The sequence below is a fragment of the Lagenorhynchus albirostris genome, chromosome 1, assembly GCF_949774975.1.
Source record: "Lagenorhynchus albirostris chromosome 1, mLagAlb1.1, whole genome shotgun sequence".
Lineage (NCBI taxonomy): Eukaryota > Metazoa > Chordata > Mammalia > Artiodactyla > Delphinidae > Lagenorhynchus > Lagenorhynchus albirostris.
The window spans coordinates 5,320,789-5,346,078 of NC_083095.1; the positions used below are offsets into that span (position 1 = coordinate 5,320,789).

Sequence of the window (25,290 nt, forward strand, 5' to 3'; positions counted from 1 at the left end):
TATTTTTAATAATTTTTAACTTTAATAACTTTTATTTCCTTCCTCCCTCCCTCCCTCGCTTCCTTCCTTCATTTCCTTTTTTCTCCCTTTTCTTCTGAGCCACGTGGCTGATAGGGTCTTGGTGCTCCAGCCGAGTGTCAGACCTGTGCCTCTGAGGTGGGAGAGCCGAGTTCAGGACGTTGGTCCACCAGAGACCTCCTGGCTCCACGTAATATCAAACGGTGAAAGATCTCCCAGATATCTCCAACTCAATGCTAAGATCCAGCTCCACTCAACGACTAGCAAGCTACAGTGCTGGACACCCCATGCCAAACAACTAGCAAGACAGGAACACAACCCCACCCATTAGCAGAGAGGCTGCCTAAAATCATAATAAGTCCACAGCCACCCCAAAACACACCACCAGACGTACACCTGCCCACCAGAGAGACAAGATCCAGCCTCATCCACCAGAACACAGGCACCAGTTCCCTCCACCAGGAAGCCAACACAACCCACTGAGCCAACCTTACCCACTGGTGGCAGACACCAAAAACAACAGGAACTACAAACCTGCAGCCTGCGAAAAGGAGACCCCAAACAGAGTAACTTAAGCAAACTGAGAAGACAGAGAAACACACAGCAGAGGAAGGAGCATGATAAAAACCCACCAGACCAAAAAATGAAGAGGAAATAGGCAGTCTACCTGAAAAAGAATTCAGAGTACTGATAGTAAAGATGATCCAAAATCTTGGAAATAGAATGGAGAAAATACAAGAAAGGATCTAGAAGAACTAAAGAGCAAACAAACAATGAAATAGAATGGAGAAAATACAAGAAAGGATCTAGAAGAACTAAAGAGCAAACAAACAATGATGAACAGCACAATAAAGGAAATTAAAAATTCTTTAGAAGGAATCAAGAGCAGAATAACTGAGGCAGAAGAACAGATAAGGAACCTGGAAGATGAAAGAGTGGAAATAACTACCGCAGAGCAGAATAAAGAAAAAAGAATGAAAAGAATTGAGGACAGTCTCAGAGACCTCTGGGACAACATTAAATGCACCAACACACCACTTATAGGGGTCCCATAAGAAGAAGAGAAAAAGAAACGGACTAAGAAAATATTTCAAGAGATTATAGTTGAAAACTTCCCTAATATGGGAAAGGAAAAAGTCAATCAAGTCCAGGAAGCGCAGAGAGTCCCATACAGGATAAATCCAAGGGGAAACACACCAAGACACATATTAATCAAACTATCAAAAATTAAATACAAAGAAAAAATATTAAAAGCAATAAGGGAAAAGCAACAAATAACATACAAGGGAACCCCCATAAGGTTAGCAGCTGATCTTTCTGCAGAAACTCTGCAAGCCAGAAGGGAGTGGCAGGACATATTTAAAGTGATGAAAGGGAAAAACCTATAACCAAGATTATTCTACCCAGCAAGGATCTCATTCAGATTCGATGGAGAAATTAAAACCTTTACACACAAGCAAAAGCTAAGAGAATTCAGCACCATCAAATCAGCTTTACAACAAATGCTAAAGGAACTTCTCTAGGCAGGAAACACAAGAGAAGGAAAAGACCTACAATAACAAACCCAAAACAATTAAGAAAATGGTAACAGGAACATACATATCGATAACTATTGTAAATGTAAATGGATTAAATGTTCCAACCAAAAGACATAGACTAGCTGAATGGATACAAAAACAAGACCCATATACATGCTGCCTACAAGAGACCCACTTCAGACCTAGGGACACATACAGACTGAAAGTGAGGGAATGGAAAAAGATATTCCATGCAAAAGGAAATCAAAAGAAAGCTGGAGTAGCAATTCTCATATCAGACAAAATGGACTCTAAAATAAAGACTATTACAAGAGACAAAGAAGGACACTATGTAATGATCAAGGGATCAATCCAAGAAGAAGATATAACAACTGTAAATATTTATGCACCCAACATAGGAGCACCTCAATACATAAGGCAAATGCTAACAGCCAGAAAAGGGGAAATCAACAGTAACACAATCAAAGTAGGGGACTTTAACATCCCACTTTCACCAATGGACAGATCACCCAAAATGAAATTAATAAGAAAACACAAGCTTTAAATGACACATTAAACAAGATGGACTTAATTGATATTTATAGGACATTCCATCCAAAAACAACAGAATACACTTTCCTCTCAAGTATTCATGGAACATTCTCCAGGGTAGACCGTATCTTGAGTCACAAATCAAGCCTTGGTAAATTTAAGAAAATTGAAATTGTATCAAGTATCTTTTCTGACAACAACGCTATGAGACTAGACATCAATCACAGGGAAAAAAATGTAAAAAATACAAACACATGAAGGCTAAACAATACACTACTTAATAACCACGAGATCACTGAAGAAATCAAAGAGGCAATCAAAAAATACCTAGAAACAAATGACAATGAAAACACGAAGACCCAAAACCTATGGGATGCAGCAAAAGCAGTTCTAAGAGGGAAGTTTATAGCAATACAATCCTACCTCAAGAAACAAGAAACATCTCAAATAAACAACCTAACTTTACACCTAAAGCAATTAGAGAAAGAAGAACAAAAAAACCCTAAAGTTAGCAGAAGGAAAGAAATCATAAAGATCAGATCAGAAATAAATGAAAAAGAAATGAAGGAAACCATAGCAAAGATCAATAAAACTAAAAGCTGGTTCTTGAGAAGACAAACAAGACTGATAAACCATTAGCCAGACTCATCAAGAAAAAAAGGGAGAAGACTCAAATCAACAGAATTAGAAATGAAAAAGAAGAAATAACAACTGACGCTGCAGAAATACAAGGGATCATGAGAGATGACTACAAGCAACTCTATGCCAATAAAATGGACAAACTGAAAGAAATGGACAATTTCTTAGAAAAAGCAAAACCTTCCAAGACTGAAGCAGGAAGAAATAGAAAGTATAAACAGACCAATCACAAGCACTGAAATTGAGACTGTGATTAAAAATCTTCCAACAAACAAAAGCCCAGGACCAGATGGCTTTACAGGCGACTTCTATCACACATTTACAGAAGAGCTAACACCTATCCGTCTCAAACTCTTCCAAATTATAGCAGAGGGAGAACACTCCCAAACTCATTCTACAAAGCCACCATCACCCTGATACCAAAACCAGACAAAGCTGCCACAAAGAAAGAAAACTACAGACCAATATCACTGATGAACATAGATGCAAAAATCCTCAACAAAATACTAGCAAACAGAATCCAACAGCACATTAAAAGGATCATCCACCATGATCAAGTGTGGTTTATCCCAGGAATGCAAGAATTCTTCAATATACGCAAATCAATCAATGCGATAAACCATACTAACATATTGAAGGAGAAAAACCATATGATCATCTCAATAGATGCAGAAAAATCTATTGACAAAAATCAACACCCATTTATGATAAAAACTCTCCAGAAAGTAGGCATAGAGGGAACTTACCTCAACATAATAAAGGCCATATATGACAAACCCACAGCCAACATCATTCTCAATGGTGAAAAACTGAAACCATTTCCTCTAAGATCAGGAATAAGACAAGGTCGTCCACTCTCACCACTATTATTCAACATAGTTTTGTAAGTTTTAGCCACGTCCAAAGGAATCCAAATCAGAAAAGAAGAAGCAAAGCTGTCACTGTTTGTAGATGGCATAATACTATACATAGAGAATCCTAAAGATGCTATCAGAAAACTAAGAGAGCTAATCAATGAATGTGGTAAAGTAGCAGGATACAAAATTAATGCACAGAAATCTCCTGCATTCCTATACACTAAGGATGAAAAATCTGAAGGAGAAATTAAGGAAACACTCCCATTTACCATTTCAAAAAAAGGAATAAAATACCTTGGAATAAACCTACCTAAGGAGACAACAAACCTGTATGCAGAAAACTATAAGACACTGATGAAAGAAATTAAAGATGATACAAACAGATGGAGCGATATACCATGTGCTTGGATTGGAAAAATCAATATTGTGAAAATGATTATACTACCCAAAGCAAGCTACAGATTCAATGCAATCCCTATCAATCTACCAATGGCATTTTTCACAGAACTAGAGCAAAAAATTTCATAATTTGTATGGAAACACAAAAGACCCTGAACAGCCAAAGCAATCTTGAGAAAGAAAAACGGAGCTGGAGGAATAAGGCTCCTGGACTTCAGACTATACTACAAAGCTACAGTAATCAAGACAGTACAGGGCTTCCCTGGTGGCGCAGTCGTTGAGAGTCCGCCTGCCGATGCAGGGGACACGGGTTTGTGCCCCGGTCCAGGAAGATTCCACATGCCGCGGAGCGGCTGGGCCCGTAAGCCATGGCCGCTGAGCCTGCGTGTCCGGAGCCTGTGCTCCAAAATGGGAGAGGCCACAACAGTGACAGGCCCGTGTACTGCAAAAAATAAAAAAAAAAAAAAGTACGGTACTGGCACAAAAACAGAAATATACAGCGATGGATCAGGATAGAAAGCCCAGAGATAAACCCATGCACATGTGGTCACCTTATTTTTGATAAAGGAGGTAAGAATATACAGTGGAGAAAAGACAGCCTCTTCAATAAGTGGTGCTGGGAAAACTGGACAGCTACATGTAAAAGAATGAAATTAGAACACTCCCTAACATCATACACAAAAATAAACTCAAAACGGATTAAAGACCTAAATATAAGGCCAGACACTATAAAACTCTTAGAGGAAAACAGGCAGAACACTCTATGGCATAAATCACAGCAAGATCCTTTTTGACCCACCTCCTAGAGAAATGGAAATAAAAACAAAACTAAACAAATGGGACCTAGTGAAACTTAAAAAATCTTTTGCACAGCAAAGGAAACCATAAACAAGACGAAAAGAGAAGCCTCAGAATGGGAGAAAATATTAGCAAACGAAGAAATTGACAAAGGATTAATCTCCAAAATTTACAAGTAGCTCATGCAGCTCAATAACAAAAAAACAAACAACCCAATCCAAAAATGGGCAGAAGACCTAAATAGACATTTCTCCAAAGAAGATATACAGATTGCCCACAAACACATGAAAGGATGCTCAACATCACTAATCATTAGAGAAATGCAAATCAAACTACAATAAGGTATCACCTCATACCAGTCAGAATGGCCATCATCAAAAAATCTACAAACAGTAAATGCTGGAGAGGGTGTGGAGAAAAGGGAACCCTCTTGCACTGTTGGTGGGAATGTAAATTGATACAGCCACTATGGAGAACAGTATGGAGGTTCCTTAAAAAACTAAAAAGAGAACTACCATACGACCCAGCAATTCCACTACTTGTCATATACCCTGAGAAAAACATAATTCAAAAAGAGTCATGTACCACAATGTTCACTGCAGTTCTATTTACAATAGTCAGGACATGGAAGCAACCTAAGTGTCCATCAACAGATGAATGGATAAAGAAGATGTGGTACCTATATACAACGGAATATTACTCAGCCATAAAAAGGAACGAAATTGGGTCATTTGTAGAGACGTGGATGCATCTAGAGACTGTCATACAGACTGAAGGAAGTCAGAGAGAGAAAAGCAAATATCGTATATTAATGCATACATGTGGAATCTAGAAAAATGGTACAGATGAACTGGTTTGCAGGGCAGAAATAGAGATACAGATGTAGAGAACAAACGTATGGACACCAAGGGGTAAAACGGTGGGGTGGGGGGGCAGTGGTGGGATGAATTGGGAGATTGGGATCGACATGTATACACTAATATGTATAAAACAGATCAACTAATAAGAATCTGCTGTATTAAAAAAAAATTAAAAAAAGAAGAGTCATGTACCACAATGTTCATTGCAGTTCTATTTACAATAACCAGGACATGGAAGCAACCTAAATGTCCATCGACAGATGAATGGATAAAGAAGATGTGGCACATATATACAATGGAATATTACTCAGCCATAAAAAGAAACGAAATTGAGTTATTTGTAGTGAGGTGGATGGACCTGGAGTTTGTCATACAGAGTGAAGTAAGTCAGAAAGAGAAAAACAAATACCATATGCTAGCACATATATATGGAATCTAAAAAAAAAAAAAAAGGTTCTGAAAAACCTAGGGGCAGGACAGGAATAAAGATGCAGACGTAGAGAATGGACTTGAGGACACGGGGAGGGGGAAGGGTAAGCTGGGACGAAGTGAGAGAGTGGCATGGACATGTATACACTACCAAATGTAAAACAGATAGCAAGTGGAGGCTTTGCTACATGTGATTGTGAGTTATTTCACTACTGTAAACAATGAAGAAGTGTTTCTGGTAATAGGGGAAAGCTTTTCAGGATCAGGAAGTTCTCCCTTTGCCTTTCATGATGATTTAAAGATAGCATGGCCCTTTGTCTAATTTTAGTATTTGAGTTTTCTTTTTTTTTTTTTAAGCAAGATAGCACAGGGAGATCAGCTCGGTGCTTTGTGACCACCTAGAGGGTTGGGATAGGGGGGGTGGGAGGGAGACGCAAGAGAGAGGAGATATGGGGATATATGTATACATATAGCTGATTCACTTTCTTATACAGCAGAAACTAACACACCATTGTAAAGCAACTATACTCCAATAAAGATGTTAAAAGAAAAAAAGTTCTACAGAAGAGCAGAAGAACTTTCACATGAAAAGGGAGAAATAGAAACCATTAAAAGCCACATGTTTCAATTCAGGGGAGGTTTTTCCACCCTTCCATCCCCCCAATCCTCACGAAATGATGTCCAATCAGGATGAGTCGAAATAATAATTGAGTCACCAAGAAACATTTGGTGTTCAGAGCCTTCCGGATTTTGAAATCACAGATAAGGGATTATGGGCTGATTTAGACGCTAGTTCTCCCTCAGGCCATTGGATCTTAAGGCATCTGAGATAAATATGTGAGAGAGAAACCAAGCAAACAGGCAGAGCCCAGCCTAGGTTACAGGACACCTGTTGGAACACTGGATACGACTTCTGGGCATGTTTCCACCCACAGTTCAGCCACAATGGAAAACTGCACAAGTAAGAGGTACTGCTGCAAAGCCAGCAGTTTCCCCCACTCTTTAGGATGATTTGAGAGAGAACAGGAATTAAAAAAAAAAAAAGCACGGCACTTTACCCAGGATGTGGCCCTGAAGCACGAGATCGACATTTGTCAAATATGATGTTTAAGTAGATAAGGAAATGTACGGTTTTAAGAAGATGCTATGGAACCCTGTAAATAATCTTGTAACAGCTTATGCTGCATCCAGATTTTTGAATGTCAGGTTTTTCCAAAAGCAAAGCGTTATCTATAAATCATTTTTTTTCAAGGTCCAGGAAAACAACCACCACCACAACAAAATTTGCAGCATAGAAGGTGCAATTATCTATATCATATTTTCTTGTTTAATCAAGTGTTCTTTTCAAGGCCGATTACCCAATCAGTGCAGATACTAACGTATAGAAGGCAACACGGCACCATTCAAAGGATGCTGGGTTTTGTCAGGAGACCTGTGTCTGGGGGTCTGTCACTTCCTGAACTGACTGGCCTTGGTGAAGTTACTTAAAGTCACCTGATGGATCTCATCGTCCGTAACATGAACATGATAAAAGAGTATTTATCTAACTTATGTTAGAGTTTGGCTGTGAGAATTAAGTGAGAAACAGATCTGAAGGTGCTTTGAAAACTATAAAATACTAGAGTGGAGAGAGCGTCTCTCAATAAATCCCTCCAATGTTGGAGCAAATTACAGTGGTTGGCCTGTGTTTGGAGGCCATGTCAACAACAACAAAAGGTAAATAAACGGAATAAAATTGTGTGTGTGTCTGTATATATATATATTTTTTTACCAAGTATGTACACAATATGTATAATCCATGAATGCTGGAAGCTCCTACACTGACTCCACTCTACAATAACTAAGAGGCTTTGCTACATGTGATTGTGAGTTATTTCACTACTGTAAACAATGAAGAAGTGTTTCTGGTAATACTGGAAAGCTTTTCAGGATCAGGAAGTTCTCCCTTTGCCTTTCATGATGATTTAAAGATAGCATGGCCCTTTGTCTAATTTTAGTATTTGATTTTTCTTTTTTTTTTTAAGCAAGTTAATTACAGCATCACCAGGTATCTTTCTGTAATGCAACTCTCTAATCCTGAATAGTATTTGATTTTTCATTCAACAAGCATTTATTAGACACACACCATAACCAAGGCCCTGTGCAGAGCAACGGAAGGAAGCCAAATAAAAAAGACAATACAGGGTCCCCACCCTGAAGGAGTGTGCTAGCTGGTGGTGGAAACAAAGGTTGAACAGATAACCATAAAGCAGGATGGAATGAACCAAGTGCCAATGAGAGGGGTGCGTACCAAAATTTGGAAATGCAGAGGAAAGACCAAGTGACCCTGGGTAGATCAGGGAAGATTTCACCCAGGAGACAATGTGTAGGCTGGGTCCCTAGGATAAACCGTGTTTCAATATGGAAACAGGAGGGGATAAGGATTGATAAAGCATGACTACAGGACCACAGAAATTCTTGGCGTACTGGAAAAGCAATGCACAGTTGACAGAGGGATGAATCCAACATTTATGGGATGCCTATGTGACATCAGGAACTAGGCTAGATCAATGCAGTGGCAACCATCAAATATTTATTAATGTGTTACAAAGGTAACACATTAATAAATATTTACATCTTGATTCAAGACACCACCACTGGACCTCTTGCGATTGCCCTCAGACCCTTCCCTGTCCTCTGTGCTGGGAGGCTAACTCTGGCAGGGGTAGGGGATTGCAACACAGCCCCTTGTTCCCTGGCTCCCCTCTCTGTTTGCCCAATGGGACACAGAGCAGCAGATGGGCGGGAGGGAGGAGAGTGGGGTCAGGGTGCTTCTTCTTCATAATTGATTCATGATTCGAGAATCAATGATTCGAACCCAGACCTATCTGTCTCCAAAGCCCATGCTTTGAACCTCGGGAATGTAATCTAGTGATAGATTATAGAAGGTCTTGAAAGAAATGCACACAACCTTTTGTGCTAATTCTCAAGAGTTAATGACTCATTCCGGGCATGTGTAGGCTACGCCTGCTCATCTTTTTAAACAGTCCTGTGAGTGTGATGCTCCAGTCAGACACTCATGTCCGTAGATCGTGCCAAATGTGCAACAGCGATCTTTTTAAAAAAAAGAACAGAAACTCAGAGATATTCCAAGACTCCAGTCCAGATCCTTCCTAGAGCATGGGCCTCACATCTGTTGTTTCCTTTCTTAGATTCTTAGCTAGTTGAGAGAGAATGTATGCTATTGGTGATCAAAAGGCATATGTCCTGGAATTTCTTTAGCAAACATATGCCCCTCATCATCTTTCTAAACTGCCCTAAAATTCCCCCCCACCCCCCCCATTCCTAAGAGAGCTTAGACACTTGTTACCATTCTCTGCTTGTCAAAGTGGCCTCTGTTGCTGTTTGATGGTGTACAGGGCAGTTTGGAGTCTGAGCCCTGTTTCCAGGACTCTGCACCACCCTTCTTGAGTCTGGCTTTGCCCTGACGTTAGCTCTGGGGGAAGAGCACACTTTTTACCGCAGGGATTCCAGAGATAAGATGCTTAGACTTTACACAGGCTGAGCAGAGCTGCTGGTAACGCACGTGGGTGTGATCTGGTGACACCCCAGCAGGGACTCTGACAGCCTCGAACTTTGAGGTAATTACCCCCCTCCCCCGGCACCCAGCTTTGAACCCTTAGTCAGACATTGTTCGGTTTGGGATTCTGTAACTCATGAAACTAGAGTTTCACAAAAGGTTGTGCAAGGGAAATAAGCCAGTTACAAAAGGACAAATACTGGAGGATTCCACTTATATGAGGTCCCTAGAGTAATCAAATTCTTAGAGACAGAAAGTGAATGGAGGGTGCCAGGGCCAGAGGAGGGAAGAATGGGATTTACTGTTTAATGGGGACAAAGTTTCAGTTTTGCAAAACGAAGAGTTCTGTGGACAGATGCTCGTGACGGTTGCACAACCATGTGAATGCACTTCATGCCGCTGAACTGTACACTTGAAAATGGTTAACAGGGTCAATTTCATGTTGTGCATTTTACCACAATTAAAAACGAAAAAAGTGTTCTAAGAAGAGCAAGAGAGTAATAAATGGGATGAGGCTGCTGGAGAAAAATGGAAAGAACCAGAACTACCGACAGGAAGACTGAACAGTTTCCTTAATGCTTGGTCACCGCAGGGGAGGGGGCTACGCACAGAGCGTGTTAAAACTTCCTAAGTGGGCAATTACCAGACCAAATGACCGCTTCATATTTCCACTCTGAAATGACTCACTCTTTGGTTCAGCACACAGGGGCTGAGGGTCCACGATGCGCTCCTCTGGGAACTGCTGGTCTGGAGGGAAACCAAGGTTTGCAGCGCACCGAGACACAGCACGGGGCACGGGGCACCAAGAGAATCTCGCCTAAATTCAATATGCACCAGGGAGGCCTCCAGGGCATGAAGCCAGGCTCTAAAGGTAAAGAAGGATTGGGGAAGGGTCCCTGCAGGGAGGGCAGGGGCACAGCATGTGAGGACGCACGTCAACCAGCCCTGCGCCTCCAGACACTACCCGGAGCCCAGGGGGCAGCCTCCAAGGCACCTGGGAGGAGAGGCCGCCCTGGGTCAGGGAAGCAGGCGCGAGGTTGTTCACGGACTCAGCCCTGCATCCTCAGAGCCATGGGTAGCTTCCACGGGACTTTGGGTAACTCAGAGATAAACGAGACTCCTGCTTTAGAAAGTGCGTTAGTGGTGTGATTTGAAGGGAAACGTGGGTGAAGACAAGAACTTGTTCGGAGACCCTCTCAGCACCCCAGTGGAAGGAACTCAGATCTGGACTAGGAATTAGTGTGTGGCCTCTCCCAGAAGCAAGGGGCCAATGAAAAACACCTCCCACATCCCTTCGTGTCTGGGACCGGTCCCATCTCTTGATCCGTTGCTCATTCATCAAACACAACTGAGCACTTTGTAGCCTGTGGACTGTGGAGCCAGATGCCTGGGTTCAAACGCCTGCTCTGAAAAGGACCAGCCAGGCGACCTTAAGCAAGTTACTTAAACTTTTAGGGCTCCGTGTCCTCACCAGTCACAACGCAGATGATCACAGCAGATATCTCAAAGGCGTGGAATGAGGGTTAAACAGGGGACACCTGTAAGTGCTCAGACTCTGTGACACCTGAGGCTGCCTGGTGGGACCTCCAGCACTGCCTGCGTCTCCCGCTCCTCCCCTGCCATGCCACGCACACACACACGTGCACGCGCACATGCATGGTGCCCGGCAGGGGGCAGAGAAAGATGAATGGGACGTGGCCCCCACTTTGAAGAAGCACAAGCTCTGGCTGGGAAATAACAACTCTGTAGTGTCAGAGCTATAATTAAGTACAAGATGCAGTGTGAACACATATTTTTATATAATTAAATTATATCAACTCAATACGAGGCCGTTTTCTAGGAAGGCAAAGAAATGACACACAGAGCAGATTTTAGTCTTTGAGAGCAGCGGAGTGTGGGCAAGGCTGCGTAATTACTTTCTAAAGGACTAATTTGGTGAAGCCACGCTCACAGATCATTATCTTTATTATAGTGCCCCTACATTCCCAGGGGAGCAGTCTCCATGTTTTATACACGGGATAGGTAAGCATTACAAGAAACTTGATATTACACGAAGTATCATCGCTAAGTTCCATTCCTAAGGATTTTCAACTGTTGCTGACACTGTAATTGGGCTAATATGTACAGAGATGCGACGGCATAAGACAGTTCTAACTATACCCAACTGCTTCTCGTCTGGAGCATATTTTTCTAGAAATGGTAAAATTCTTGTTACACAAAATAACTTTGGGGGGTTAATTTAACAGTCCAAACTTTTTTTTTTTTTTGCGGTACGCGGGCCTCTACTGCTGTGGCCTCTCCCGTTGCGGAGCACAGGCTCCGGACGCGCAGGTTCAGTGGCCATGGCTCCCGGGCCCAGCCGCTCCACGGCATGTGGGATCTTCCCGGACCGGGGCACGAACCCGCGTCCCCTGCATCGGCAGGCGGACTCTCAACCACTGCGCCACCAGGGAAGCCCAGTCCAAACTTTTTTTCCTGCTAAAAATGCCGGTTTTGCCAAGAACTGCTTCCTTGTGTCAGTTCCTTTGGCTGAATGTAATTTGTGTTGTCTGTTAAACCACCCCAGGCTTTTTGCAAATGTTTCTACTTATTGATTCAAGTGGACCCGTGTCCAGCTGGGGCTTTCTGTACTGTTTGTGCAGGGGAGTCTGACTCCATCTGGCCAGTCTCTGCACTGTCCCACATCCGTATGTTTCTGGGTTTTACCCGTAATGTTTCCTTGCCTGCGATGCCTAAGTCTACTGGTTCTTTGATGAGGAAGAGAGTTAAATGTCACACGCGTGTGCGTGTGTATCTACATTCCTGTGACATGGGTACCAATATGTATGCACGTGTTCTTAATATACATACGAGATATATAATATAAAATATGTGTACACATTATTTCAAGCACATAGAAAAGTGGCATGAGTGCTTTCCCTGTTTAACCTCAGTTTAGTGCACATGTTACATGGGAAGCGTTTCGACTGGTGTGTGTGTATTTCACACACACACAGTATCCGTCAGGAAACCCACCAGGCGCAGGCTCAGCTTAGGAGCAAAAAAAGCACAAACGTGACCCCCGGGAGCCTCTGCCCGGAAAGTGGTACCAGTCTAACGGGAGATTTGAAAAAACACCGCCATGACAGGCCCCTGGGATCATCATGATGACGGGTTTACGTGGCCACCCAGAAAGGACACCTCACAACACGCGGGAGCCGGGGCGGTGGCAGGCGAAGGAGCTCGGAGTCGGCTGAGACAGGCAGCTGCACCCCTGGGGGCTTTGGGCGCCAAAGGGGAAGGAGGGGGCCCTGAAGACTCTGCAACAGGAGGTGGTTTTCCAGATCAGATCTGTCTTCTAGGAGGAGCACTCCCAGCAGCTAATTTCACCTTAGGTGAGCTCATCTTCAACGTGGATTCTGTTACCGTCTGTACACTGATGGCTCTCAAACTTTTTATCTCCAGTCCGGACGTCTCCCAGGCTCCGGTCCCCACATCCTACAGCCTACTCAGCCCGTCAGCTTCTACGTCCCACAAGCCCCAACTGAACCATCGCCCACATGCCGGTCCTTCTAGGTCCTTCTATCTCGGCCCATGGCACTCACTTGGGTGAATGAGTCAGGAGCCCGGGCGGCATCCCTGATTCCTCCTCCTCCCGCTTGTAATGACTTAAGTCCAGGTGAGGTCAGCCCCTAAGTACCCACTCTGGTGGAAATCACCATCGCCTCTCCCTGCGTTCACACCACAGCCTCCCTCCTCCACCCTCCCCTGCTCTTCCGGCCACCTCTCCATGCTCCAGGGACAGCCGTCCTCCAAAAATTCCTGCATATCTGACCACGTCACTCTCTTGCCTCAAAATTCTCCAGCACATTCTCTGCTCCTTGGAAATAAGACCAAACTCCTCAATGTGGCCGAAAGGCCCCACAGGACACACCGAGCCTCATTTCAAGCTCTGCTCCTTTTTCTTTCACCACAGGAGACTTTCTTTCAGTTTCCAAACCCCCCAACTCCGGGCTTCCCACCCAGTCTGGAATGCTCTTGCCCACCCTCTCCCCAACCCCTGTCAGTGAGTAGCTTCCACTCATCCCAGAAAGAGCTCACACAGGCCTTCCTCAGCCCGAAGCCTGGCCACACACCTTACACTTCTTCTCAGCACCATCGATTCCCGGGGTCATTAAACAACTTGTGAACATGATGACGAGCGGCCAGTTCCCCAAGAGCAACTCCGGCTTCCTGAAAGCAAGGACCACGTGGACCTGGCGCGTTGCTGGAACCCTCAGATCCATGTAACGATGAGCACGGTGGGTACTCAACCACTTGTTCAATAAGAAAAGGAGCTGAGACTGGAGGCAGAAAGGCTAGCGTGGGGCTGCAGTCCTTACAACAAACCCCAGATGAGAACTGACCAAGGTCTGAGCTAACGCGCAGGGAGAAATGGTGAGATACTTGGGGAGCAGAACCTCCCAGGCCCATGGAGATGGGAGGCCGGGAGAAAGAGTGTAGGACGATGACTAGGGCAATCTAATGTTTCTAGGGAAAGCCATGTTTTAAACATTTTTCATTGTCCTGTGCACATTGCAGGGATTCACTCGAAATGGGCTCCACTTGCCAAGTGAACTTAAAGGCCTCTCTCTCCATGAATGCGTGCCTAACCGTCTCTATCCTCATTGTCTTTAATGTGAGCCGCCCATTGTCCTGGAAAGGTTTTCTGTGGGAATAATTTGCAGTCCAGGACAATAATGCCTTCCCCTCCAGAGGGCACAGCATGAAGGACACAGCCAGTGCTGGACCACACCGCAATGATGCACAATGACCTGGCCCCCACGCCTCGGGGGCTGACACCTCCCGTTCTCTCCCCCTCTGCAGGTAGCCACGGTCTCCTGTGGAACTCCCCACTGTGGGCAGGCTCTGGGCTTGGCGTCCCTGCCCTGTTGCACCATCCAAGGGTAATGGTCAAATGTGCCCCTTCACAGAGGGGGTAGTTTGTTAAAGTCAGAGAGTTTACATCTTCTCCAGAAAACTGGCAGAAAAAAATGTGCTATTGCATTTTAAGACACGACTAAGTACTCTGTAAAAATGTGGTTTTCCACACAAATAGTATTTTCCAGTAAAGATACAGCTTGAGAGGAAACACAATAGGAAGTATGTCTACCTAACTCTTAATGGAAAAATAAATACTTTAAAGAAAGACAAACTTCTGAAGAGCTAGTTCTTTAAAGTAAACCAAGGAGGATGTGTGCTGGCTCCTGCTGGCGGCACATAAGGACAGACCCAGTCCTACATGACATTAAAACAAGCATGCTGCTTTCAGCAGAACATTAAATGAACGTGTCCAGTATCTAGTGAGAAAAACAGGAAGCTCTGGGGGGACGGTATATTGATAACAATCATATAGCATTTAAGGTTTACAGCATACTTCTTTATTATCCATGTTTCTGGTGGCATTTAAAACACTTTACAAATCCTAGAAATCCTCTATTAATAAGCTAGGATTTTTAAGATGAATAACCACAGTTTTCCCGAAAGAATTTTTGTAAGCAGTACAAATTACCATTGATTTTAAGTCCTTGGAGAAGCTGCTTTCAATAAAAGCAATGCTTTAATGTTCAATTTTCGATGCTATCCATGATTAAGTTTTTACGCTTCTAGTTTTATAGCTCGAACAGACTGTAACAGTAGAAACAAAGACGTTATTTTTCTTTTATCCATCCTCCACTCAACTAAAATGTTTATTTTTTTAAAAGACTATATGAAAAGGCTTACACCATCTCAAAAATTAATAACCGACTAATGGTTACTTTTAAGCATAGTTTCGTGAATTCTCCACCAAAATGCTTGGGTCTGTTCATAATGTCATAAATGCTCGTGGTTTGGCTATAAAATAAAATTCCTTGCTGGAATACCAAGTGTACCAATTAGAAGTTCTTGCTTAGCACGGGTGCTTGCTATGCACTCTCCCATGAAAGCATTTTCTATAGATTTTGCTATCAGAGAAAGCCTAAATCAGTCCTCTGCCGCCACATAAGAATACATACGAGGTCTGAAAATACTTCACGTTGTTGAGTTGAGTGATTTCCTCACACGAGGTCCTTGATGCTGTTTCAAACCCAACTATTTGCCAACCTGAAAATCCTATCCTAATCATAGTAAAGAGAAAGTGGTCAGAATTACAGATGCCAAACTATTTCTAAGATTTTAAATGAAGTATTCTTAACTCTCCCAATATAAATGTTTAGAAATGAAAACAAGTTTTCATTTCACAACTAGAAAAAAATAAATGGCAGTAGCTCAAAAGATTGTTATACTGACTTCAGAATGTCATTGGGAGCAGCAGGTTGTGAGTGTGGACTTGACCAGCCATGGTTATTAACAGGTAGCACCCGCAGGGGAAGAAGCCCAGCTACACCAGGAAGTGGTAGATACGCCATGCATAGGATTTAGAAGGAAGCTGATAAGGTCTCTCACAACAACTTTCCAGGCAAGATGGAAAAAAAGCTATCGGCGAGAATCATAACCTTTAAGGCAATGACTAACTTCCACGTTATTATAACACTGAAATATTTTACGTAAGTGTTGGGATTATTTACAGCATTACAATACAGATTACAATCATCTTGGGCTGGAGGAAATTCCTCCTCAAGAAGAAAATGTGAAAGTAAGCAAAAAAGGGCTTAGCCTCAACATAAGAAAGGCCATATATGACAAACCCACAGCCAACATCATTCTCAATGGTGAAAAAATGAAACCATTTCCACTAAGATCAGGGAAAAGACAAGGTTGTCCCCTCTCACTACTATTATTCAACATAGTTTTGGAAGTTTTAGCCACAGCAATCAGAGAAGAAAAAGAAATAAAAGGAATCCAAATTGGAAAAGAAGAAGTAAAGCTGTCACTGTTTGCAGATGACATGATACTACACACAGAGAATCCTAAAGATGCTACCAGAAAACTACTAGGGCTAATCAATGAATTCGGTAAAGTAGCAGGATACAAAATTAATGCATAGAAATCTCTTGCATACCTATACAATAATGATGAAAAATCTGAAGGAGATATTAAGGAAACACTCCCATTTACCACTGCAACAAAAAGAATAAAATACCTAGCCAAACATAAACACCTAGGAACAAACCTACCTAAGGAGACAAAAGACCTGTATGCAGAAAACTATAAAACACTGATGAAAGAAATTAAAGGTGATACAAACAGACTGAGAGATATACCATGTGCTTGGATTGCAAGAATCAACATTGCTAAAATGACTATACTACCCAAAGCAATCTACAGAGTCAATACAATCCCTATCAAACTACCATTGGCATTTTTCCAGAGCTAGAACAAAAAATTTCCCAATTTGTATGGAAACACGAAAGACCCCGAATAGCCAAAGCAATCTTGAAAAAGAAAAACGGAGCTGGAGGAATCAGGCTCGCTGACTTCAGACTATACTACAAAGCTACAGTAATCAAGACAGTACGGTACTGGCACAAAAACAGAAATATAGAGTGATGGAACAGGATAGAAAACTAAGAGATAAACCCACGCACATATGGTCACCTTATTTTTGATAAAAGAGGCAAAAATATACAATGGAGAAAAGACAGCCTCTTCAATAAGTGGTGCTGGGAAAACTGGACAGCTACATGTAAAAGAATGAAATTAGAACACTCCCTAACACCATATACAAAAATAAACTCAAAACGGATTAAGGACGTAAATGTAAGGCCAGACACTATAAAACTCTTAGAGGAAAACACAGGCAGAACACCCTATGACACAAATCACAGCAAGATCCTTTTTGACCCACCTCCTAGAGAAATGGAAATAAAACCAAAACTAAACAAATGGGACCTAGTGAAACTTAAAAAATCTTTTGCACAGCAAAGGAAACCATAAACAAGATGAAAAGACAACCCTCAGAATGGGAGAAAATATTAGCAAACGAAGCAACCGACAAAGGATTAATCTCCAAAATTTACAAGTAGCTCATGCAGCTCAATAACAAAAAAACAAACAACCCAATCCAAAAATGGGCAGAAGACCTAAATAGACATTTCTCCAAAGAAGATACACAGATTGCCAACAAACACATGAAAGGATGCTCAACATCACTAATCATTAGAGAAATGCAAATCAAAACTACAATGAGGTATCACCTCACACCAGTCAGAATGGCCATCATCAAAAATTCTACAAACAGTAAATGCTGGAGAGGGTGTGGAGAAAAGGGAACCCTCTTGCACTGTTGGTAGGAATGTAAATTGATACAGCCACTATGCAGAACAGTATGGAAGTTCCTTAAAAAACTAAAAAGAGAACTACCATACGACCCAGCAATCCCACTACTTGTCATATACCCTGGGAAAACCATAATTCAAAAGGAGTCATGGAACTTCCCTGGTGGTGCAGTGGTTAAGAATCCACCTGCCAGTGCAGGGGACCCGGGTTCGATCCCTGGTCTGGGAAGATCCTACAGGCCGCAGAGCAACTAAGCCCGTGCACCACAACTACTGAGCCCACGTGCCACAACTACTGAAGCCCACGCTCCTAGAGTCCATGCTCCACAACAAGAGAAGCCACCGCAGTGAGAAGCTCACGCACCGCAATGAAGACCCAATGCAGCCAAACATTAATTAATTAATTAATTAATTTTTAAAACGTCATGTACCACAATTTCATTGCAGCTCTATTTACAATAGCCAGGACATGGAAGCAACCTAAGTGTCCATCGACAGATGAATGGATAAAGAAGATGTGGCACATATACACAATGGAATATTACTTAGCCATAAAAAGAAATGAAATTGAGTTATTTGTAGTGAGGTAGATGGACCTAGAGTCTGTCCTACAGAGTGAAGTAAGTCAGAAAGAGAAAAACAAATACTGTATACTAGCACATATATATGGAATCTAAAAAAAAAAAAAAAGTTCTGAAGAACCTAGGGGCAGGACAGGAATAAAGATGCAGACGTAGAGAATGGACTTGAGGACACGGGGAGGGGGAAGGGTAAGCTGGGATGAAGTGAGAGAGTGGCATGGACATATATACACTACCGAATGTAAAACAGATAGCTAGTGGGAAGCAGCCACATAGCACAGGGAGATCAGCTCAGTGCTTTGCGACCACCTAGAGGGGTGGGATAGGGAGGGTGGGAGGGAGATGCAAGAGGGAGGAGATATGGGGATATATGTATACATATAGCTGATTCACTGTTATACAGCAGAAACTGACACACCATTGTAAAGCAACTATACTCCAATAAAGATGTTCAAAAAAAAGAAAAAGGGTTTAGCCACAGTACATGTAAAACAGACAAGAATTTTAGGTGAAAACCAGTAAGAGGTAACAATGTGAAGTGACAAGCAAAAGAGTTAATACGATCTTGGGCTGAATTATTAGAAGTATAGACTGTAGAACATGGGAGGTGAAGTGTCTGGCTCTACTTTGCTCTATTTAAAAACCATGCTTGGAATACAACATCCAGCTGTGTCACATTTAAAAAGGCGTATAGAATAAAGAAAACAAACGTAGCCCAGGAAAACCAGGACAATTAAGGGTCTAAAACTGTGTCTTGTGAGGAATTTTTTTCTTTTTTAATGGTAATGTTTAGCTGGAAGAAGACTTGAGAAAGAGCCATCATGACTGTCGTCAAACATGGGACAACCTAGCACATGGAAAACAGATTAAACCTATTTTCTCTGGACCCAAGGGACAGAACTGGGGCCAAACTTTGACTGCATTTAGGAACTGACAGTCTGAATTATACAAAGAAGGAATAGATGGCATGGAGCGACAGTGAGTTTCCAGTCCCTTGGAACTGCTCGAACGTGGGTTGAATAACCTTTGGAGCATCCCCCCATGGAACACAGATTTCAAGCTTTGGAGGGATGGGTGGATTGAATCAGTGGAGGGCAAGACAGGCGAGGAGGACCAAAGAGCGCTGCCCTCTCCCCACTTCAGCTGGAGCTGCTCCCTGTTCATCTGCTTAACGTTTGGATTCCTGGGTGAGCTGTACTTTGAAGAAACAGTCAAAGGCTTAAGAAAGTAAACCATGAGATGAGATCACCTTTTTGGTCCCCTTGAACGCTGAGACTCTTATAACCTATGGCAACTAAGCAGGAGTGCGCATTGACTTGTTTTGATGATCTGTGACTGATGAGAGAATCAAAAGTGACTCACAGAAATGAAACAGCAACACTATGTTCTTCCCACCCACTTCCTTCCCTCTTTCATCCAGCTCCTTGACTCCCTATTCTTATATCAGCAAGGTATAACAAAAAGAGCTTGACATTTAGATTTCAAAAAATCCAGGTTGGTTCCTCAAAAATGTTAAACCCAGAGTTACCATACGCCCCAGCAATTCCACTCCTAGGTATTGACCAATGAGGAATGAAAACACCTGTTCACACAAAAACTTGGACATGAATGTTCCAAGTAGTATTATTCATGATTGTCAAAAAGTAGGAACAACCTAAATGCCTATCAACTGGTGAATGGATAAATAAAATGTGATCTATCCATACAGTGGAATGTTACTTGTCCATATAAAGGAATAAAGGACTGACACATGCTATAGCATGGATGAACCCTGAAACATTATGCTAAGTGAAAGAAGCCAGACACATAAGGCCAAATAGTATATGATTCCATTTATATTAAACATGCAGAATCTATAGAAACAGAAAGTAGGTTAGTAGTTACCAGGGGCTAGGGCAACAGGGAATACATCCTTGTGGGTCCTGGGGTTTCTTTGGGGAGGTGATGAAAATGTTCTAAAATTAGATAATGTTGATGCTTGCTCAATTCTGTGAATATACTAAAAGCCACTTAATGGTACACTTTAAAAGGGTGAATTTTTATAGAATGTGAATTCTATGCCTCTATAGCTGTTATTAAAACAAAGAAATCACACTGGTATCCAAGCTTTACTAGCTGTGTGGCCTTATAAAGTAAGAAAAATCTCGTTGAGCGTCAGTTTCTTCCTACGTAAAAGAGGATGGTAATTCCACCTATGTCAAGGGAAGGCTCTGAAGCAAAAAATGGAATAAAGGATGGTCAGTATTTCCCAAACGACAAACTGTCTTATAAATGCCAGCTTTAGTCCACTTTCCAACTACTGTAGTTTTTCTTAGGGCAATAAAAGAAGTTTGTGATTTCTAGCTCACTTTACAGAGTTCTAAACAGTTTGAAGAAAAAACATAGCACACATTTTCTACTTAAATGAGAAGGCCAGTATCTAAAAGATGAGAATGGATAGTCTTTTCAGGAGGCTAGATACTGCCTACATTCACATTTAATATCCATTACAAATTAAGTAGGAGAGATAGTAAGGAAAAACAGTATAAGGATAAAAGAGATTTCACTCATTACAACGTTTTTTCTTCCTTCCTTCTCATTTTTATTACTAACTTCTATCTTTATCTCACCAGGAGTACGTTAACTGTGACAGTCATACAAGTAAGAAGTATGGGTTGTATGTTCTGAAGCTAATATACAACTATGACTTTTTAGTTCCTGTCACTAGCAAAAGCATAGAGTGTACCCAACATATGAAAATTTATGAGTTCATCTATTACACTGCTGTAGTCCTGCCAATGTCATGTAAATCTCTAATTTAAAAAGAAAAAAATTTTTTTTCAATGTAGCTAATAAAACATCCAAATGTTTAATTTAGCTCTTGGTGAAATGGTGTTTCTGTGATCCACTGCTTTAATTGAATCATCATAGTCATTAACTGGGTTGTATTCATTTATATTTTCACTTAATGGAAGCCTCTTAAAAATGAATAATTTCACATCAAAACATCTGCTGCCTGAGACATCACCAGTTAACACTCATTTCTGCCTGATAGGCTGCTCTTGCTTTAAACTTTATTCATAAGGTAACCCAAAAATAAACACAGAGCTGAGCTTTTTAAGAAAAGCAATTCAACAGTTGTGATTTGGTTGTATTTTGAACTGATCCTATTGCTTGATTCTAGCTATTTTAAAGTCCTTTTTTTTCAAGGCTGGTTGGGGGAAGGATGGATTAGGACTTCGGGATTAGCAGATGCAAACTATTACATATAGAAGGGATAAATAACAAGGTCCTACTGTATAGCACACGGAACTATATTCAGTATCCTGAGATAACCCATAATGGAAAAGAATATGAAAAATAATGTATATACTGTATAACGGAGTCACTTTGCTGTACAGCAGAATTTAACACAACATTGTATTGATAAATCAACTATGCTTCAATAAATAAATAATAAAGTCATTTTTCTTTAAACTGTTAGCCATACAATATAAGAGCTGGTTTTTACTTTCTTCTAGACCCCGTTACCAGTAAAATTCCTTACCGATATCGCTAACCTAGCAATTAACAAGAAAAGGCAGAAGACCAACACATTCATGAATAGATGTGTAGGTCAACTTCATGACTGAGCGGCTGTTTAGAAACAATATGACCAGCCCCAAACAACTGCTCCAATATGTGGAGAGTAAAACCGTTCCCATGACTCTAAACTATGTATTGTATAAAGGATTCCAGTGTCCAGTAGAGTACCAAATACATTCTGTCTGCCTTCAACTCTGAAATGTTGTTAAATGTGGAGAGAGAGCCCAAACTTTCTTCCTTTCCACTGAAGAGGGCATTACAAGTTAATGAAGGCTCACATGTGATTAATAGGACAATTATAAGCTGCCCAAGCTATCAGAATATACACTCTTCCATGAAAAAGATGATAAATTTCACCAGAGATTAAAATATCATTACAGAGGATGAATCAACCCAGTGATCTTTATTGCCAAGGCTAATACCTCCAATTTGCAAACAGGTGTTGAATAACTAGAAAAATTCCCCTAAATCACAATTACAACTGCAAAATAAATTGCTCGAGTTGTCAAAGCATCTAGAATTCCAAGTTATTCCGACTGCACCATAAGCAAATTCCATAAAACACACATTTTTTTTTCTTTAACAAACTTTTGGGATCCTCTAATAAAGCGGTAAATCCGACCTATAAAAAACTGTATGGTTAACTTTTGTGCATGAATTATCACACATCATGTTCTGATAAACTATGCAGTCTGCTGTGAAAATCTTTTTCAACCCTGCTAGGGAGATTAAAATCTTTCAAGCATGTAGGATTTTATATTTTTTTAAAGATGCCATATTGGTAGCTATTAATATTTCCTTCCTGTAAAAATAAATAAATAAATAAATAAATCTATCACCTCGTAAACAAAACAGTCGAAACACTTTTAAGCCTGGTTCACTTTGTCCATTTAAAAAGCTCTAGATTGCATGAAAGTGTGATGATTTCATCAAAGTAGAACTGAATGGATCCTGAGGGTCCACCCGCGAGAAACACTGCGCACATCCTCGAAGGAGTGTTTCGTTATTAAGTGATTTGTTTTCCGAGTTCTTCATCCAGACATTTCCAAACAGATGTGAGTTTGGAAGCAGAAAGCAACACGTCCCCGGAGCCCCGGGGCGGCCGGGCCTCCCCGCGCGCTGCCCGGCCGGTGCGCTCGCGCGGGTCTCCTCGGGATCGGCCGCCCCGCGCGCACTGGCCGAAGCCGGAACGGGAGCCGGGCGGGGCGGGGCGGGGGCGCAGCGAGGCGCGGCCCGGGGCCCGCGGCCCAGCACAATGCGCCCGCGGCGGCGGGAACCGCGCGCCCCTCCGCAGCAACTTTGCACGGCCTCCCCGGCCGCCCGGCCTCGCCCCTCGGCCCGTTCCCGGCCGCGGCCCCCGCCCAGCCGGCCGCCGCCCCTCACCGTTGCAGAACTGGAGCAGCGAGGATGTGTCGTACAGGCTGCTGTAGCTCGAGAAGCCGTCCTCCATGCTGAGGCCGCCGGGCAGCGCCCGCTTCCCCGGCCCGGCCGCGCCGCCGCCGCTCACCCCCACACTGAGCCGCGCCGAGCCGCGGCCGGCGCTGGCGCTGGGGCCGGCCCTGCTGTGGCGGCGGCCGCTGCCGGTTACCATGGCAACCCCGGGCCCGCCGCCGCCGCCGCGCTAGCCCGGCGCCCGCTCTGCCCGCCAGGGGGCGGCCTCCGCGGGGGACGTGGCCGGGCGGGGACGGGACGGGGCGGGGACGCGGCCGGGCGGGGCTGCCGTGTCCCGGGAGCCCAGGGCGGCGCGCGGCCGGGGCCGGGATGCTGCGGGAGCGCCGCGGCCAGGCCCCGCCTCCCCGCGCGGTCGCTAGCGCCCCCCAGGAGGGCGGGACGCGGGGGGCGCGGGGACAAAGGAGAGGCGGAGACGTGGGAGTGGGCGCGCGGGGAGCGAGGTTGTCGACCCGTCCAGGGCAACCCCTCCTGCGGACGCCGGAGACCACGCTCCCCGGGGGCGCTATCACCGCGCCCGCGGGCGGCTCCGGGACCAAACATGGACAGCTCGCGAGCTCGTTTCGGCTGTCTTTCCACGTCTCAGCAACTCCGCTTTTGGCCACGTCCTGCGAGGCTCGCCCCTCTTTCCGCACGTCTTCCGCCGCAGCATGGCCCTGCCTCGAGTGAGAATTAGCGCAGGGCTTGTAACTCCGCTCTTGGGCCGATAAAAGATGCGGTTCCCACTTCAAAAAGAGGCCCTGGTAATGTCAGGCTGGAAAGGCTGCGGCCTTTAAAGGAGCTAAAACATCTGCTCTGTTCTCTCCCCCTCTGATCAGCCCCTGGGGTGCAGATTTGTCACATTACACACTTGTTAGCTTGTTACAGGACCCACGGAAATCTGTATTTACTCTATCTCAGAGAGACGAAGAGTTGGGACAAAATATCATAGTAGGAGATAAATGCACAAATCCACGGGTTTGTAACTTTTCCATTCCCTGAGGACACATGCCAGGTTAATGGTTTGAGTTTCAGTGCCCATGGCCTGAAGTAAAGATGCTGGCAAATAACAAATCAGGATGCAAGAGAGAAGAATATGAGTTTGGTGATCCTCTGGCTTTGTCCAAAACAGACCGCATAACATTTATGCTCCCGGTTACACAATAGTTATAATTCACTTACATGTAAAATTCTGAGTGGGTCCGAGTTGTAGGTGTTAATTCCTGTAGGTTGAACACAAGTAGGTGAAATGAGAACCGAGTAAAAAGTTACTATTAGGAAAACCTGGGGGCCTCACTGGGGTTCAGAGGCGGATAGAGGCCTGTCTTTGCAAAAGCAGAAGATGCTGTCAGGGATGGGACTCTGGTGGTGTGCCTGGTGTGTTTGGCACATGGGATAGCATGACTGGCATTAGATGCTGTGGGCAGAAGGAAGAGGTTGAAGCCCTTATCCAGGTCCCGGTCAGGGAAACCAAGCAGAGAAAACAAGAGGGATTGTTAATGGGAAAAGTACATGGGGAGGTGGGGGGCTCGCTCAAGGGCTGCAGGTGCTGTGGGTTTGACTGTGACCTGGTGTTTGAAGGGCAGCGTTAGTGATTGTGGAGGAGAGAAGGAGCAGGGCCTGCTGACAGGCCAAGGGCTGGCCGGACAAGAGCAGACATCCTGTATATAGAAAGTGGGAAATGAGTGCGCAGAGGGAGAGAGGGGCACGGTAAGAGAGGTCCCGAGAGCCAGCAGAGGAGCCTGAGCCAGACCTGGCAGCAGGCGGAGGGAGGCTGGCACGAGCAGTGTTAGAGATGAGTCTGAGTGTGAATCGGACCACGGGGGCCGTGCCCTGAAGCTGGAGCAGCCCAGGGTGTCTGCAGCGCTCCAGA

At 43.5% G+C, this 25,290-nt stretch overlaps 1 protein-coding gene across 4 annotated transcripts in view; it reads right to left on the bottom strand.

Moving 5' to 3' along the window:
- EML1 (EMAP like 1) overlaps positions 1-25,290 on the bottom strand; it is a 197,211-nt gene that overhangs the window by 120,699 nt on the left and 51,222 nt on the right. For 2 of the 4 annotated variants that reach the window (XM_060161729.1, XM_060161561.1), the window contains exon 1: positions 23,373-23,507. The exons of 1 other annotated variant lie outside the window; for it this stretch is intronic. In XM_060161729.1, coding sequence (XP_060017712.1) covers positions 23,373-23,439 — 67 coding nt within the window. In that variant the 5' untranslated portion in view covers positions 23,440-23,507. Of the gene's footprint in view, positions 1-23,372; positions 23,581-25,290 lie in introns of those variants that run through there. One more of the 4 variants, XM_060161470.1, reaches the window with a different exon arrangement.